The following is a 15256-nucleotide window of genomic DNA, read 5'->3' on the forward strand; positions in this document are numbered from 1 at the left end:
TAGAGAACAAACTAGTGGTTAACAATTGGCAGAAGGAACAGGGGCAGGGCAAGATAGGGATAAGCTACAGGAATATATTATACAACAAAGGAATATAGCCAATATTTTATAATTATAAATGGAGTTAACCTTTAAAAATTGTGAATCAGTATGTTATACACCTGAAGCATATAATATTGTAAATCAACTATACTTCAATGGATTGATTAACTAATTAATTTAAAAATTTAAAAATAAAACAATGTACTTACTACAAGCACTCTCATCAGACCCATCAGCACAGTCGTGGATCCCATCACAGACAAAAGATAGGTCAATACATCGATGATTGGGGCAATGAAACTGACTAGGTGAGCATGTCTCTGTATTATCTAATGTCATCCAAAAACAAAACCAAGTAACAGTTTATTTCTTGTTCAGTGTGTACCAGAGCCAAACTGTAAAACGCTAAGGAAATACGTAAGTTATCTCAGTTGTGTGTGCGCTCAAAATTCCTTCAAGTCAGCCAGATTGCCAAAGTCAGCCCATCCAGAGCCCAGCTAGGACACTTTTTGGAAAGAGGAAAAAAATATTACAGGGCAGAGTCAGAAACTGTGATTACACCTTGAAAAACAGAGCACACTTAGAAAGTAAGCATCATGGCCATGGACTGGCCTACACCTCCTGAATGCTATGAAGTCCAAGACTCTGCACCAAAGCTAAGCAATGGAGCCCAGCAAGGCAACATGGTCCGCATGACCACAATGCCTAGTAGCAACAGTGTAGAGACAGATCATGATAACTGGATTTAATCCAAAATCTAAGCAGAACGATCCTCAAAGCCAGGGGCCTAGCTGGCTGAAGAGACACAGCCTTAGAGTCAGATGCGCTGCCTCCCCCTACCCGAAACGTGAAGTCATAGTAAATATAGTCTCACAGAATGTGAAAGCTGGAGGGGATCTTAAAGTTCATCTAGTCCTGAGAAAAAGCGAATTGCCTAATCATGCAACCAAGACAGAATTTAGTCCAGGGAACTTTGCTCCACCTTAAACTATGACTGCTGATATGAAAACAAATGACAACCTAGAGGAAATCAGAACTCGCAAGATGAAAAGCAGGTGGGTTAGATTAATGAAATTTAAATGTTCTGTGCCTCTTTATTCTGTTGCCTTTTTTGCCTGTATAAATGAAAAGGAAAACCAATAGCCAGATGTCTGGATGTGTTTATATGATTTAGAAAGAAAAATTGTTTTAAATATCTGAATAGTTGAAGGATTTTATTTTCCAGTTTCTATCTGGGTGTTAGACATCAGAGACAGTGTTTTGCTTGCATAGAAAATATTTAGGAAGACTTGTTTTGCTTGCATAAAAAATATTTAGGAAGACTTCCCATGTCTTTGCTCCTATAGCCTATTAATACAGGGATTGACAGGTGAAGAGAAGTAGCTAAGATACAACGAAAATTATGTAAGCCTTCAAGGAAAGTGCACAAGGCCTACTGACTGTTCAAATCTATTCACCAGGCTGACCAACCAAGAGAAATCAGTTCAAAACTTACCGCATGACTTTTCATCAGATCCATCCCCGCAATCATTATCTGTGTCACAGACCCAGCTCTTTGGGATACACAGGTTATTATCACAGGTGAAGAAGTCTGTGCGACAGGAAGTGGGTGCTCGGGTGGGGCAGTTCTGCTCATCACTGCCGTCCACACAGTCATTTTGTTTGTCACAGCGCCAGTGTGAGGGAATGCACTGTCCCCCGTGGCCACACGCAAACGCTGAAGGTGCACAGGAAGTATCTACAACAGAAACGAATTGGTCATAAAGACAACTGTTTTTACAGCCTTTTAAATGAGATCTTACCTTGTAAAGGCCCATTTCTTCTCCTTTTGCAATGGGAGCGTTATACAAAATGTGCAAGTTTATTCAGCAACTATCATATGCCAGGCACTTTTCTAAGTGTTTACATATTTTTTTTCTCTCTTAATCCTCACAAGAATACTGTCAGGTACATATAATTATCTGCATTTTATAGATGAGGAAATTGAGGCTTTGAGAGCTTAGGAATCTGCCCAAGACCAAAGCTCTAGTTGGTGTGACTCTAAGGCCCATCCTTTACTTCTAAGCTATGCTTCCTCTGATCACATGGGTCATTGGAAACTGATAAAACATTCATGTAAAATCTGCACTTTTAAAAACAAAAAGATATACACAAAATAAAACTTTAGACATTTCAAAAATGTACAAATGAGCACTTTCATTTTCAAATGTCACTTTTCTTTCTATTAATGTTTCCTTGATAGAAATTTCTGAGATTTCAACTGTGCTCTATCTTTTTGTCTTCTGCAATAGCATTTATTATAAATTGGATTACAATCAAAAGAAGAATGTAAAGATTAAAATCATCATTTCACCCATAATTCATTTTACACCAACAGGAGGAAAAAGGAATATAGCACATGAGATTTTCAAAAGCTATTATTGCAAGCACCTATTCTGTGATATTATTCTCTCCAATACTAAAGATTAGATCCAGTTTGTTTTGTTGACTTTTTGAGGAGTATGCCAAGATGCAATGACTCTGCATTGATCCAAACAGCCAATGTCAGAAAGAAATTTTGTTGAAGACAGCCCAAATCAATGCTAGAAATCATCTGTAACATTATCTATGAATGATATTTATCGCCTAGCTTCCTAAAAGCCTTTGGAGTACATATTAACAATCCGAAAGGAATATTCTTTCCTATAGAGATAACCCAAGCCTTTTTTTTTAAGCCCCCTCTCTCTGTTCTATTCATCCTAGGAAGTATTGCCAGTGTACAGCTACTTACTAAATGTGCCACATTGAACCTCATCACTGTTATCATGACAGTCATCAATTCCATCACAGCGGTAGTGAATGGGCACACATCTGCCATTGTTACAGGGGAAGGAAAAGGCACCACACTGCTCCAACGGTGGCTCGCGGGATGGGTCTTCCACACACGTCAAACGATCGGAAGTCAGACTCATTCCATAGGGGCAACCACACACCCGCTGGAAATTTGGCACTGGGAAGCAGAAGTGGCTGCAGTCACCGTTCGGATTGGTGGGTCGGTTACAGGCGTTAGACCCTGAAAAAGCAATGCCCCGAGATAAGTGAGTCAAGCACATTTCCCTTAGGTTGATCACAGGTTTGGTTGTCAGACCCAATATTAAAAACTTGATTCCTCTCGGAAATCAATGTGCCAAATAGCACATTCAATTTAAATACAGAAAAGTGCTGAAACGTGTTTTTCTCAGTTTTAAAGTTAGCTGAGTCAAACAGAAATTCTAAATCTTACACTTTAAAACTATCTGAGTGACAGGAAGATAAAACTATCAGGAGTTATGTTAAATAATAAGTACTTAAAGAGAAAAGGAGCCACCATATTAAACACATCCCTATGAAAGAAGCTGGCAACATCACTCACCGGTCTGGATTCTGGTATCATATACCTTCACATGCATTACAATACCAACGCCACTTCGGAGAACCACCAGTTGTCCACCATCTGTTTTCCTGACTCGAACAATACCACGCAGTCTCCAGTCAGTAAAATACACGTAGTCTAAGAAGGAACACGGTGATTAGTATTTTCGCCACAGCTCACTTACAAATCACTTGGGAAAATGCAATATGTTTGTAATGCTTCTTCCAAATGTGGGAAGCTTCTTCCATAAATATCTGTAATATGTTTCTGTAATCATTTTCCATGACTTGTTAGTCTCTAGAAATGACTCTTTAGAAGCCTATATATATATTCTTTTTTTTTTTAAAGAAAACATTTATTTATTGACTTTTGAGCTTCTGAAGCTAAGGACCTTGAATAAAACAACAGAGTTGTAAGAATACTTCCTGATACAAATTTTTCCTGCACCAGTAGAGGTGAAAATTCTATGATTTGGAGAGAAAGGGAAGAGCTCTAGAGGAGTGTAATATAAACAGTGAAACTCAGGGAATAAAAACAATAGGAGTTGCTGGTATGGATCTCTGAGAGAGACCCTACCTCTCAGAAGCCTTTTTTCTTTTTTAATTTATTTATTTATTTTTGGCTGTGTTGGGTCTTTGTTGCTGTGCGCGGGCTTTCTCTAGCTGCGGCCAGCAGGGGCTACTCTTTGTTGCGGTGTGTGGGCTTCTCATTGCGGTGGCTTCTCTTGTTGCGGAGCACGGGCTCTACGCACTGGGCTTCAGTAGTTGTGGCTCCCAGGCTCAGTCACTGTGGCTCACGGGCTCTAGAGCGCAGGCTCAGTAGTTGTGGCGCACGGGCTTAGTTGCTCCGCGGCATATGGGATCCTCCCGGACCAGGGCTCGAACCCATGTCCCCTGCATTGGCACTTAACCACTGCACCACCAGGGAAGTCCCAGAAGCCTATATTTTTTATAATACTAGCGTTCAGGTTCAGGCAAGAATGTATGGAATATTGTGATGGTATTTAATAGCAATTGGGCTTAGATTGCCATGGGCAAAAATTTTTTTAAATCTCAGGATTCTTTTACAGAGCATTAGCTGATGCCTCAAAAGACTGAGTTCTTATCCCAGCTAAAGCAGTAACCTGCTGAGTGATCTTAGGCAAATACTTTACCTTGGGGGGGGTGCTCATTTTTCTACTAAAATTAAGGAAATGGACTAAATCATCTCTAAGCTCTCTTCCAGGTCAAACATTTTATATCCCATGTTTTAATGAGAACATTTTTTTAAAAACTTTGACCCTCAAGTTTCATAACAAGCTGCTGAGAAGGAAAAGTACAGACCTAGTCCAAGAAGGAAATGTCAGTGTATGTTTAGGGATCAATAACAATTACCCACAGAAGTGTTCCTACACCTAAAGCACACTGAGTAATGCTCCATGAAGCTGAAAATAGAAGATAGAGGCAATACAAGATTCTAAAACTCAAAAATTTGATCATGTTCATTTTACCTTAGATACTGAAACAGAGGAATAAACATATATATTTCAACAGAGTTTTTCAAAGAAAAGACTGAATCAAAGTGGATCTTCTCTTTAATAATAACTTAACTAACTAAAACTGCCAACTAACCAGAAAATCACAAATTTTATCATTAAACCAGTTTTCCTTATCTATGGTCTAATCAATGACTAATCAGTCATCGGACTCACTAAATCTTATCTAGACTGACCGGCCATCTCAGGCCCATCACCCAGGAAGGCATCTTACTATATTTAAAAATATAACGTGTTCAGTAAACCTGTAGGTCCTGTGTGGTGCGCAGTCAAGGAGATCTAGCCTTTCATTAAAAAGACACGTAATTTCCATGGCATTATGGAATAAAAAAACTTTCTATAAGAAATTCACAATGAAGGGCAATGTTGAAAAGACACATTATTATTATTATTGATATTATTATTGTAATGTTGTGTTATTCTCATGGGTATGCACTCAAGTTTTTTTCATACTGATGAAACCAAAAGGTACTGAAACTTTATTCAATCCCAAAATATCCCAGCAAAGAGCAGAGAAAATTTAACATTCTTATAATGTTCCTACGTGACAACAAATAGGACGTGTCTGACATCATTAGTAGAAAGGGAAAGAATGCACAGGCTGGGGGGCTGCGTATTTATAACTGACTCATCAAAAATCTCACAAGACCATTTAAAAAATATTTTTAAATACCATGCACTCCTCCACAGATAAACAGACAGCAGGGTGGAATATACAATATATTTACTAGCTATTCATTCCACACTACAGGTGTGTGACAAAGCCTTTGAATTATAGTCAGTGTCTAGTTTTTTTAAAGCACTATGCTAATTATTCAGAGTAGGAAGTTTCAACCAGAGACACAACTAGCATATGCATAGGGCCTTTGGTGGATCACAGAATGGCACCTCTCTAACTAGACTAATTATGGTTTATCAAGCAGAACCAGGGTAGATTTTAGTTTCTCCTTGCCCTCTTGGCCTGGCACAAGCTATACAATCATTCACAGAAACCCTGTTTTCAAGACTAAACAAACCATCTGTTTCGTAGTGACAAGCTAGATTCTTATTCCCAGCAACTGAACCCAGGAGAACATGCTTACACTCACAAGAGGGGAGATGGGAGAAAGAAAACAGATACACCAGTGTGATCATTGTTGCTGCAGTTTCCCAGAATTCCATACTCCCAGCAATCTTAAATTATTTGGAAAGGTTGATGAAAAAACTACATTTAGCTATTCTTCATAAGCCATGTGCTAACACTTCTGTATCACAAAGATGAGTCAGCTACCCAGTTGATGAGTATGTGTAATGGTTCTCCCACAAGGATTCTGACAAGGTTCTTGCAAACATCAGAGAACAAAGAAATGCTACAATATGGACATACATACACTACCAAATGTAAAATAGATAGCTAGTGGGAAGCAGCCGCATAGCACAGGGAGATCAGCTCGGTGCTTTGTGACCACCTAGAGGGGTGGTATAGGGAGGGTGGGTGGGAGACGCAAGAGGGAGGAGATATGGGGATATATGTATATGTATAGCTGATTCACTTTGTTATACAGCAGAAACTAACACACCATTGTAAAGCAATTACACTTCAATAAAGATGTTTAAAAAAATTAAAAATAAAAATAAAACTTAAAAAAAAAGAAATGCTACAATAATTATTACAAACAGCCCTTGCTGTTTTATTCATGAAAATAAAGAAGCAGTAATGTACTATTTCTTTGCATGATATTTACATAACAGAGTTAAACTGTATAATATGTTTAATCTATAAAGTGCTACAACCATATAAGTTGTCAATATTATTATCTAAAAATTTCTCAAACAAAAAATAAAAGTTAAATATTCAGTCAACTAACCAAATGTTTTATTTATAGATAAAAGCACCATTTCAATTAAAAAAGCGACCAGCTTTTCTGGAATTGTGAGATTGTCAAATGAGGATGAGTTTTATACAACTTGTACAGTATAAATAAGACACACTTCTTTTGCTTCAAAACGTACCTTCAAAGACAGCAAGTCCAAACGGATGTGTTATCTGCTGTATACTGGCCAGGACTTTTCTATCTAACCCATCAAAGGTACTGTGCTCAATTTTATCAAAAAAGGCATCTACCCAGTACAGTCGTGAAGAGCTAAAATAATAAAATACTTGGTTATTGGTTATCCAGAAACTAGCAAAGCACACTTTATACTAAAGGTATTCAAAAACAGCACGTTCAGTTGACACATTTATTAAGCAAAGTTTAATAGCTTCATGCTCTCCAGAAAGACAAAACAACTTTTATGAAGTGATTTTCAGTTGTCTTAGAAAACTTGAAATGTTGTTGAATGTTGTTATTTTCAAGCTAGGAACTTTAGTTTTCTCCTTATTAAATCCACACGTTAGGAAAAATATTCGTAGTAACTGATGTTTAAAAGGTTAAACACGTTTCTTCCTTTATTCTCTCCTATAAACTGCTTTTGCATTTGATGTCTGTAAGCTTATTTACCCTGTTACCTTTTCCTATATTCCTTGACAGATTAATTTCTTAAAATTTAAATCTCATATTCCAAAAATCCTCCACGGTGTATATAGGCAAATACACATTTGTTGACACAATTTCCTATCCTCAAGATGCCCCCTGTAAAAATTGCACATGACCTGTACTTCATCAAATCCCTGTTCTACTTCTAGTGGGGTTTGGGTCTTGTCCTATTCTGCTTCCTCTAGCAATTTCCTCAGAATATTCATTACTACATATGTTTTCATCCCAGCAGAAGCTAGCCAACTATGTATATGTCTTCCATAGTAAGTGGGAACTCAGCAATTTGGGATGATTCCTACTTACCTCCAATCAATGGCCAACCCATTGGGCCACCCAAGAGTAGTGTTTACTATAGGCAAAAGGTTAGATCCATCACTCCATGCTCTCAGAATTTTAGCGGGACGGTACCAATCAGTGAAGAATATATACCTAGAAAAGGAGGTAATAAGTCAAAGATGTTAACATTGGAACAAACTACATGACTTAGAGAGATTTAGCACAAACGTAGATTCTCCAGAGACTTGCTGCAAATTAATTTCATTTTCTGTATGCTATTGGGTTTATATAGAAAAATATATAGAAAATACAAATGGTATTAAAATGGGCATCCAGAGCAGAGAACCACTGTGCTAGACTTCAGGACCTAAAACTATTGTCACCAAGTAGATTCTTTAAAAAGACACAGTTCAGGTTACATTTTAAATACTTCATGTTCTTGAAATAAAATAAACTACGAGCAAGAAAACAGATTTTAATCTCTCACTTTCTTTCTGGATTAAACATCCAGGATCCACTAGATCACTCTTTAGGCATCTTCCACAACGAATTAAATTTGCAGGAAAGCATTTCATCCCTGATGAAAAATGCATCCAAATAAACATAACTCTTAAACGATCTTACCCAAGAGGTCTTTTTTTATCCCGAGGAGTGGCAAAAAGATGTGTAGGGAAAAAACCTTTTCTCTTTCATATGAGGCTTAAAAACTAAAATTAGTCTTTCCAAAAGGTAACTTTCTGAAACGTGACTTCATATTGTTTTAAATTAAGGACAGGGGCTTCCCTGGTGGCACAGTGGTTAAGAATCTGCCTGTCAATGCAGGGGACACAGGTTCGAGCCTTGGTCCGGGAAGATCCCACATGCCGCGGAGCAACTAAGCCTGTGTGCCAGTGCCACAACTACTGAGTCTGTGCTCTATAGCCCGCGAGCCACAACTACTGAGCCCGCATGGCACAACTACTGAAGCCCGCGTGCCTACAGCCGGTGATCTGCAACAAGACAAGCAACCACAATGAGAAGCCCGTGCACTGCAACGAAGAGCAGCCCCCGCTCACCACAACCAGAGAAAGCCCGCGCACAGCAACAAAGACCCAACACAGCCAAAAATAAAAATAAATAAATTTATTAAAAAAAAATATGAAGGATACATCAGGAAAGGAATTTAACGCCTTTTCAAAACCCAACGTCAAAGATTTAGCTTAAGATAAATTCACTAGAAAATCAACTGTTTAACTCTCCATTGGGCAATAAAATTTCTTATCAATAACATCATCAGTTTTAAAATATGTTAGACACACAGGCTTTGCAGTCAGACAGGCCTGGAATTTGAATACTAACTATTGCTTAATAGCTGTGGGTCCTTGAGCAAGTTACTTTATCTCTCTGAGCCTCAGATTCTTTATCTCCAAAACAGGTCTTGTATATACCTCACTCACAAACCAGCTTTTGGATTAGATGAGATTATGTACTATGTAAAGTGTTTGCTATGTACCCTCAATCAGGCTTTAGTGAATTACCAGTCATCTTTTTTTTTTTAACTACTCTATTAAAACACAACTAGCTATCTCAGACTTTATGTTAGCTATCTAGCATTTTTAAATAAGAAAGGTAAGAACAAAAAGGCATGGCGTGAAATGCTCTGTCTCTTCTTGTCTGACTCCACCAATAATGCAATGGTTAAACATGAAACTTTGTCTGTGGTCTGAAAGACTTTTTATTCTGAAAACTACTGAATGATTAAGCAAGTTTTGGTAAGCTTTATATCAATACATTAAAGCAGGGAAAGAATTTGAGCCTTTCCTGATAATTCTGCTGCATATTCATTCCTTCTCCACAGAATCTGTGTCTCATTGTTTGGTCCTCTGCGACTGTGAAAAAAAACCACACTCCAGTGAAGACTGGGAAGCCAAAGCTTAGGAGAAAGTTTTTGGAAGGAGATAAAGTGATCACTTCGGCATATGCTAAAAGGACACAATCTAAGGTGATTTCAATTTACATGGTTCAATCTTGTATTTACTGAATTTGCCAAATACCTATGGCATCACTTTGCAATGACTGTACAAGACATAAGTTTCAAGCTCTTAGGAAAACATGAACACACTTACCCAGCAATAGGATGAACTACGATTGATCGTGGGTTATTTAAATTCTGGACTATTGTGCGCCTCGATTTATCAGCTAGCCTTATGACACTGACACTCCTATAAGAAGCATCTGTCCAATAGAGATTCTTTGAAATCCAGTCAAAACTCAAACTTTCAACACTTGGCACTCTGTTAGCTGTGATAACTTCTCTTCCTGTAAATTAAAATATGGACATGGTTTAAAGTAAGCATATTTTATATGACATACATTTTCCTACCACTGCATATTTAAACTTTGTGTGAGAACTAGAGAATATTTCAGTAATGTGGAATTCTTTTAAAAAATAAAGCAACAGTAAACTGCAAAGCAACACATGAGATAAACCTAGAATCTATCCATCTCCAAAAGTTTGGATCTCAAAGAATAGATATGACTCTGATAAATAGAACCAGGAGTGGTATGGCCTGGATTTACTCCCTTGTTCAACCGTCCAGAAAAAATTTCTCAGTACAGAACATCTGAAGAAGAGATACCTGAGTTCACATACTCACAACCACCACCCACAGACAGCGCTGATAAGCTGACACCGCCAGGTACGACTGGGGGTATCTATGAGGTATTCCCGCCCAACCTTCTCATCAACAGTCTTTCATAGCCACAGAGTTGCCAAGTTTGGAAAAGACCAGCAACCAGAAAGGAAATCAGAACTGGGTACAAGGAGAAAAATGACCACTTTCTTCTTTGTGAATTTTTTATGCCTTTTCCCCTCCTTTTTCTTTTTTTACTAAAGAAAATGTGAATCACAGGAAACTCTGCTCAACCTAAATGTAACAACCTAAAAGGGAAAATGTATAACTGAATCACTCTGCTGTACACCTGAAACTATCACAACAAAATATTCTTTAAAAAAAAAAAGTGGGGCTTCCCTGGTGGTGCAGTGGTTGAGAATCTGCCTGCCAATGCAGAGGACACGGGTTCGAGCCCTGGTCTGGGAAGATCCCACATGCCGCGGAGCAACTAGGCCCGTGAGCCACAATTACTGAGCCTGCGCGTCTGGAGCCTGTGCTCCGCAACAAGAGAGGCCACGATAGTGAGAGGCCCGCGCACCGCGATGAAGAGTGGCCCCCACTTGCCACAACTAGAGAAAGCCCTTGCACAGAAACGAAGACCCAACACAGCCATAAATAAATAAATAAATACTTTAAATAAATAAATAAATAAATAAATAAATAAATAAATAAATAAAAGTGAATCAGAGTAAGCAATCACATCTCTTTCTTTTGAAGGAAGAAAAACAATCCTGGTGCTTTTTCCATTCATTTATTCAGCAAATTGGAAAAAGAAAGTCCTCTGTGTGCTAGACACCATATTAGACATTGAGGAAACATGATATTGCTAATAGTATTAATAATAATAGCTTATACTGAGCACTTACTATGAGCCTGGAACTGGCCCAAGTACTTTACATGAACTCATCCATCCTCACAACAGCTCAACAGTAGGAATTATTATTATCCCTATTTTGCACATGAGGAAACTGAGTCATAGAAAAGTGAAGCATTTTGAAAGAAATGTGGACACTGTCTTCAAGGTATCTTCAAGGTAATGAAGTGGGAGAGGTGGGGGGAGGCAATTAGGCCAAGAGGGAAAAAAACAGAAGAGTAACAGGTGCTGTGCTGGAGGTATGCACAGGATGGTATGGAAACCAAGGCCAAGTGCGGGTGTGGAGAGGTTTCCCAAAGGAAGTGGTGCATGGGGGGCTGCAGGAAAGCAAAGACGTGGAAGTGGGAGGGAGAGAGACAGGATTCCACACGCTCCAAAGCGTGGCTGGAGGTTAACAAGTTAATGGTAGAGGCTAAAAGAAAGGAAAAAGTTTGGGTGACCACCAGATTTGGTGGGCAGGGGGAGAGGTGGTGCTCTTCCCCTACGGCAGGGGTCTGGAGAAGTGGAATAAAGGTGAACATTTAGACATATTGGTTTTGAGGTGGTTTGTGGGATATCCAGGTGGGATATCCAAAAGGCAGTTGGCTCTATGGGTCTGAACCCCAGAGAGAGAGTTTGGATGGAGACTTCCATCACCTCCTGTAAGAAGCCTTACCTGACCTTTCCCCTCATTCTCCAGGTGAGGAGGAAAAACATTCAGGAAATGGCCTATCATAAGTCTCCTCACACTGATTTATAACTACTACATAGACTGTAACAAAAGATACGGAAGGTGAAAAATTATGCAGAAGAAAATGCAGAATAAGAAAAGAAGACCGGACTTCCCTGGTGGCGCAGTGGTTAAGGATCTGCCTGCCAATGCACGGGACACGGGTTCGAGCCCTGGTCCGGGAAGATCCCACATGCCGTGGAGCAACTAAGCCCATGCGCCACAACTACTGAGCCTGCGCTCTAGAGCCCGCGAGCCACAACTACTGAAGCCCGAGCACCTAGAGCCCGTGCTCCACAACAAAGACAAGCCACCACAATGAGAAGCCCGTGCACCACAACAAAGAGTAGCCCCTGCTCACTGCAACTAGAGAATGCCCGCGCGCAGCAATGAAGACCCAACGCAGCCAAAAATAAATACACAAATTAAAAAATAAAAATTAAAAAAATTAAAAAAATAAAAAGAGGACCAATGTTGAGCACTAGAGATCACAGTTGTGTATAGGACAGGCAAAGAAGAAAAGACGTGTAAGGAACACTAGAAAGAATCGTCAAGAAATAGAAGGAAATTCACGAGTGTGTTGTCAAGGGGGAAAAAAGCATTTTAAAGAAGATGACTAAGGCGCCAAAGATAAGGATAAAGTTTATAACAAAGAGACTGGAGGTGACCAGGATAAGGGGTTTCGAGTGACATAGTACGAAGAGGTGAGAAATGTGGAAGTAGGGCTAGGAAAGTGTAGGCCAAACTTTTAAGGTGCTTGTTCATGAACTTGAGGAGAGAGGGCTGCAACTAGAGAGGAACGTGGAGTGAAGGGTGGGTTGAAGGTTTTTTAGTATGGGAGAGACTTGAGCATATCTGACGGGGAAAAGTCAGTAGAACAAGAGAAGTTGGAGTAGAGAAGGGATCATTGATGGAGCAAGTTTCCTGAGGGCTTCATTCAGCCCATCTTGACTTCAATTTGATTTCTGACAATTCAGTTTTTGCATATAAACTCATTGACACTCAACCTTCTCACTCGGAAAAACAGGGCAATTTACAATAATACATCCCTCACCAGAGCACAAGCAGTTTAACCACTAACTATAAGAAACTTTTAAAAGGCAATTTGCTCAGCATGTGGACTTGAAATTGATTTAAAAAAACAAAACAAAACAAAACAACCCATGATGAGAATTGCAGTTGCCAAAGCAGAAGGAAGCTGACCTGTGGAGGCATCTACAGGAGACTTAGCCTGTGTGTAGCTCAGCAGACCTAATTCTAGTCCTCAGAAAAGATGCATTCTGGTTCAGAATAACAGATTGACCACTGTGTTTATCTCCTCTTCCTTCCAAACTCCTTTTAATAATGACAGTGAAAGAACAGCAGATGAAAGATATCCACAGAGTTTGGAAGAGAAAGAGACTTCTCCAAAGTAACTCACTAAGCGAAAGGAGAGACGTGCCGGCACGGGGGAGCGCCAACACCCACACACACAGAAGCCTCAGCGTGTCTGCATGCAGAAGCACCGGCTCTGAAAAAGGTAGGGGCGGGACGCTAAGGGGCCTAGTTAAAAGTTGGCATCGTGAGCGACTGGACCCAGAGGTTCCTCCCAGACCCTGAGCAAGTATGACGCTCCTCTCCGTCTACCTCCTCTAACAGACCAGAGATTTTCTTCTCTGGGGGACCTCAAGCAGAGAGGCTGTGGGCTGAGGACACATTGCACAATGGAGGGCTGGGATCGGCACAGAACTGAGCACAGGAGGGTTATATATGTGAACACTGAACTGAACGGGCCTCAGCTCCCTGTCCTCTGTACTGCTCCCAAAACAGATACTAGCTTCCCCCTCTTACCCCTCACCCCAATAGGGAGAATGGAAGCAGCTACTAAGAAGAAACTGACTATCTCCAGAGAGGATTTTCTGATACTGACATTTGGAAGCTTCCCAACAAAAAGGCTGCCTTATCACCAGCTGATGAGGCCCATTCATACCAACAGCCTTCTGGTCGGTGTTTCATAGCTTTGCTCTTAATATCAAACAAGGCTCAAAGAAATTTGAAGAAAGCTTCCTTCATGAAGGAGAAAGTTGAAACAAACCAAAAGGAAAAAGGAACCCAAAGAAGATGGAAAGAGGAAAATTAATTTTTTAACGTAATTAATATCTTCATAGAATACGAAACGATTGAATTTATGCAGCAAGAACAGGCTTTATTTTTAAAAAGGAATAATCAGAGAGCAAGAAGGGGCTCTTCAACATTGAAAATACAAGAGAAATTAAATATTCGATAGAAAGGCTAAAACTAAAATGCCAAAAAATCTCACAGAAAGTAGAACAAAATGATAGAGATGAAAACTAGGAAAGAAAAGATAAGAAAAAAATAGATAATTAATCTAACATTCTCGAATAGAAAAAGCAAAGGCAGGCTTCCCTGGTGGCGCAGTGGTTAGGGGTCTGCCTGCCAATGCAGGGGACACGGGTTCGAGCCCTGGTCTGGGAGGATCCCGCATGCCGCGGAGCAACTAGGCCCGTGAGCCACAACTACTGAGCCCGCGCATCTGGAGCCTGTGCTCCGCAACGGGAAAGGCCACGACAGTGAGAGGCCCGCGCACCGCGATGAAGAGTGGTCCCCGCTCGCCACAACTGGAGAAGGCCCTCGCACAGAAACGAAGACCCAACACAGCCATAAATAAATAAATAAACTTATTTAAAAAAAAAAAAAAAAAAGCAAAGGCAAGAAAATTCCCAGAATGGGAGAGAAATCTCAAGATGAATGGGATAACCAAAAGATTCTAAAAGTTTCCAGAAAGGAACAAAAACAACCTCCCCCAAAAAAGGTCATACACACTGAAATGCTACTCTGGATGCCACAGGACTCTCAACACTGGCTACTAGAAGAGAGTGCAGCAATGTCTTCAAATTTCTGAGGTAAAATTACTTTCACCCTACACCTAGTCAAATGATCAAGTTGGAGGGCAAAATAAAAACACCTTCAGACTCGAAATATGTACCACCAACTCATTCTTCTTAAGAAGCTACTATATAATGTGTTTCAGCAAAATAAGGAAATCAACCTGGAAAGAGAAACAAGTGGCTTGCCAGAAACAGGAAAACCAGCACAGGAAAGTGGCAGAGGCAAATCGGAAGACAAGAGTTGTGTACCAGATCCAACTGAACAGCAGAGGGGGAAAAATTATAGATTGTTCGCATTTGATAGATACATAGATACACAGACAAGCATTTGATAGATCTGTTGGAGCATTTGGGGACAATATAATAGCTACA

At 39.8% G+C, this 15256-nt stretch overlaps 1 protein-coding gene across 1 annotated transcript in view; it reads right to left on the bottom strand.

Moving 5' to 3' along the window:
* The window catches only part of LRP2 (LDL receptor related protein 2), a 197517-nt gene that overhangs the window by 96818 nt on the left and 85443 nt on the right, over positions 1 to 15256 (bottom strand). The window contains exons 17-23 of the mRNA XM_036858038.1: positions 9865 to 10057; positions 7787 to 7912; positions 6960 to 7090; positions 3434 to 3571; positions 2813 to 3094; positions 1538 to 1780; positions 252 to 371 (exon numbers count right to left, since the gene is read on the bottom strand). Coding sequence (XP_036713933.1) covers positions 252 to 371; positions 1538 to 1780; positions 2813 to 3094; positions 3434 to 3571; positions 6960 to 7090; positions 7787 to 7912; positions 9865 to 10057 — 1233 coding nt within the window. The remainder of the gene's footprint in view (positions 1 to 251; positions 372 to 1537; positions 1781 to 2812; positions 3095 to 3433; positions 3572 to 6959; positions 7091 to 7786; positions 7913 to 9864; positions 10058 to 15256) is intronic.

Source organism: Balaenoptera musculus, chromosome 7 (assembly GCF_009873245.2).
Source record: "Balaenoptera musculus isolate JJ_BM4_2016_0621 chromosome 7, mBalMus1.pri.v3, whole genome shotgun sequence".
In the NCBI taxonomy this organism is placed as follows: Eukaryota; Metazoa; Chordata; class Mammalia; order Artiodactyla; family Balaenopteridae; genus Balaenoptera; species Balaenoptera musculus.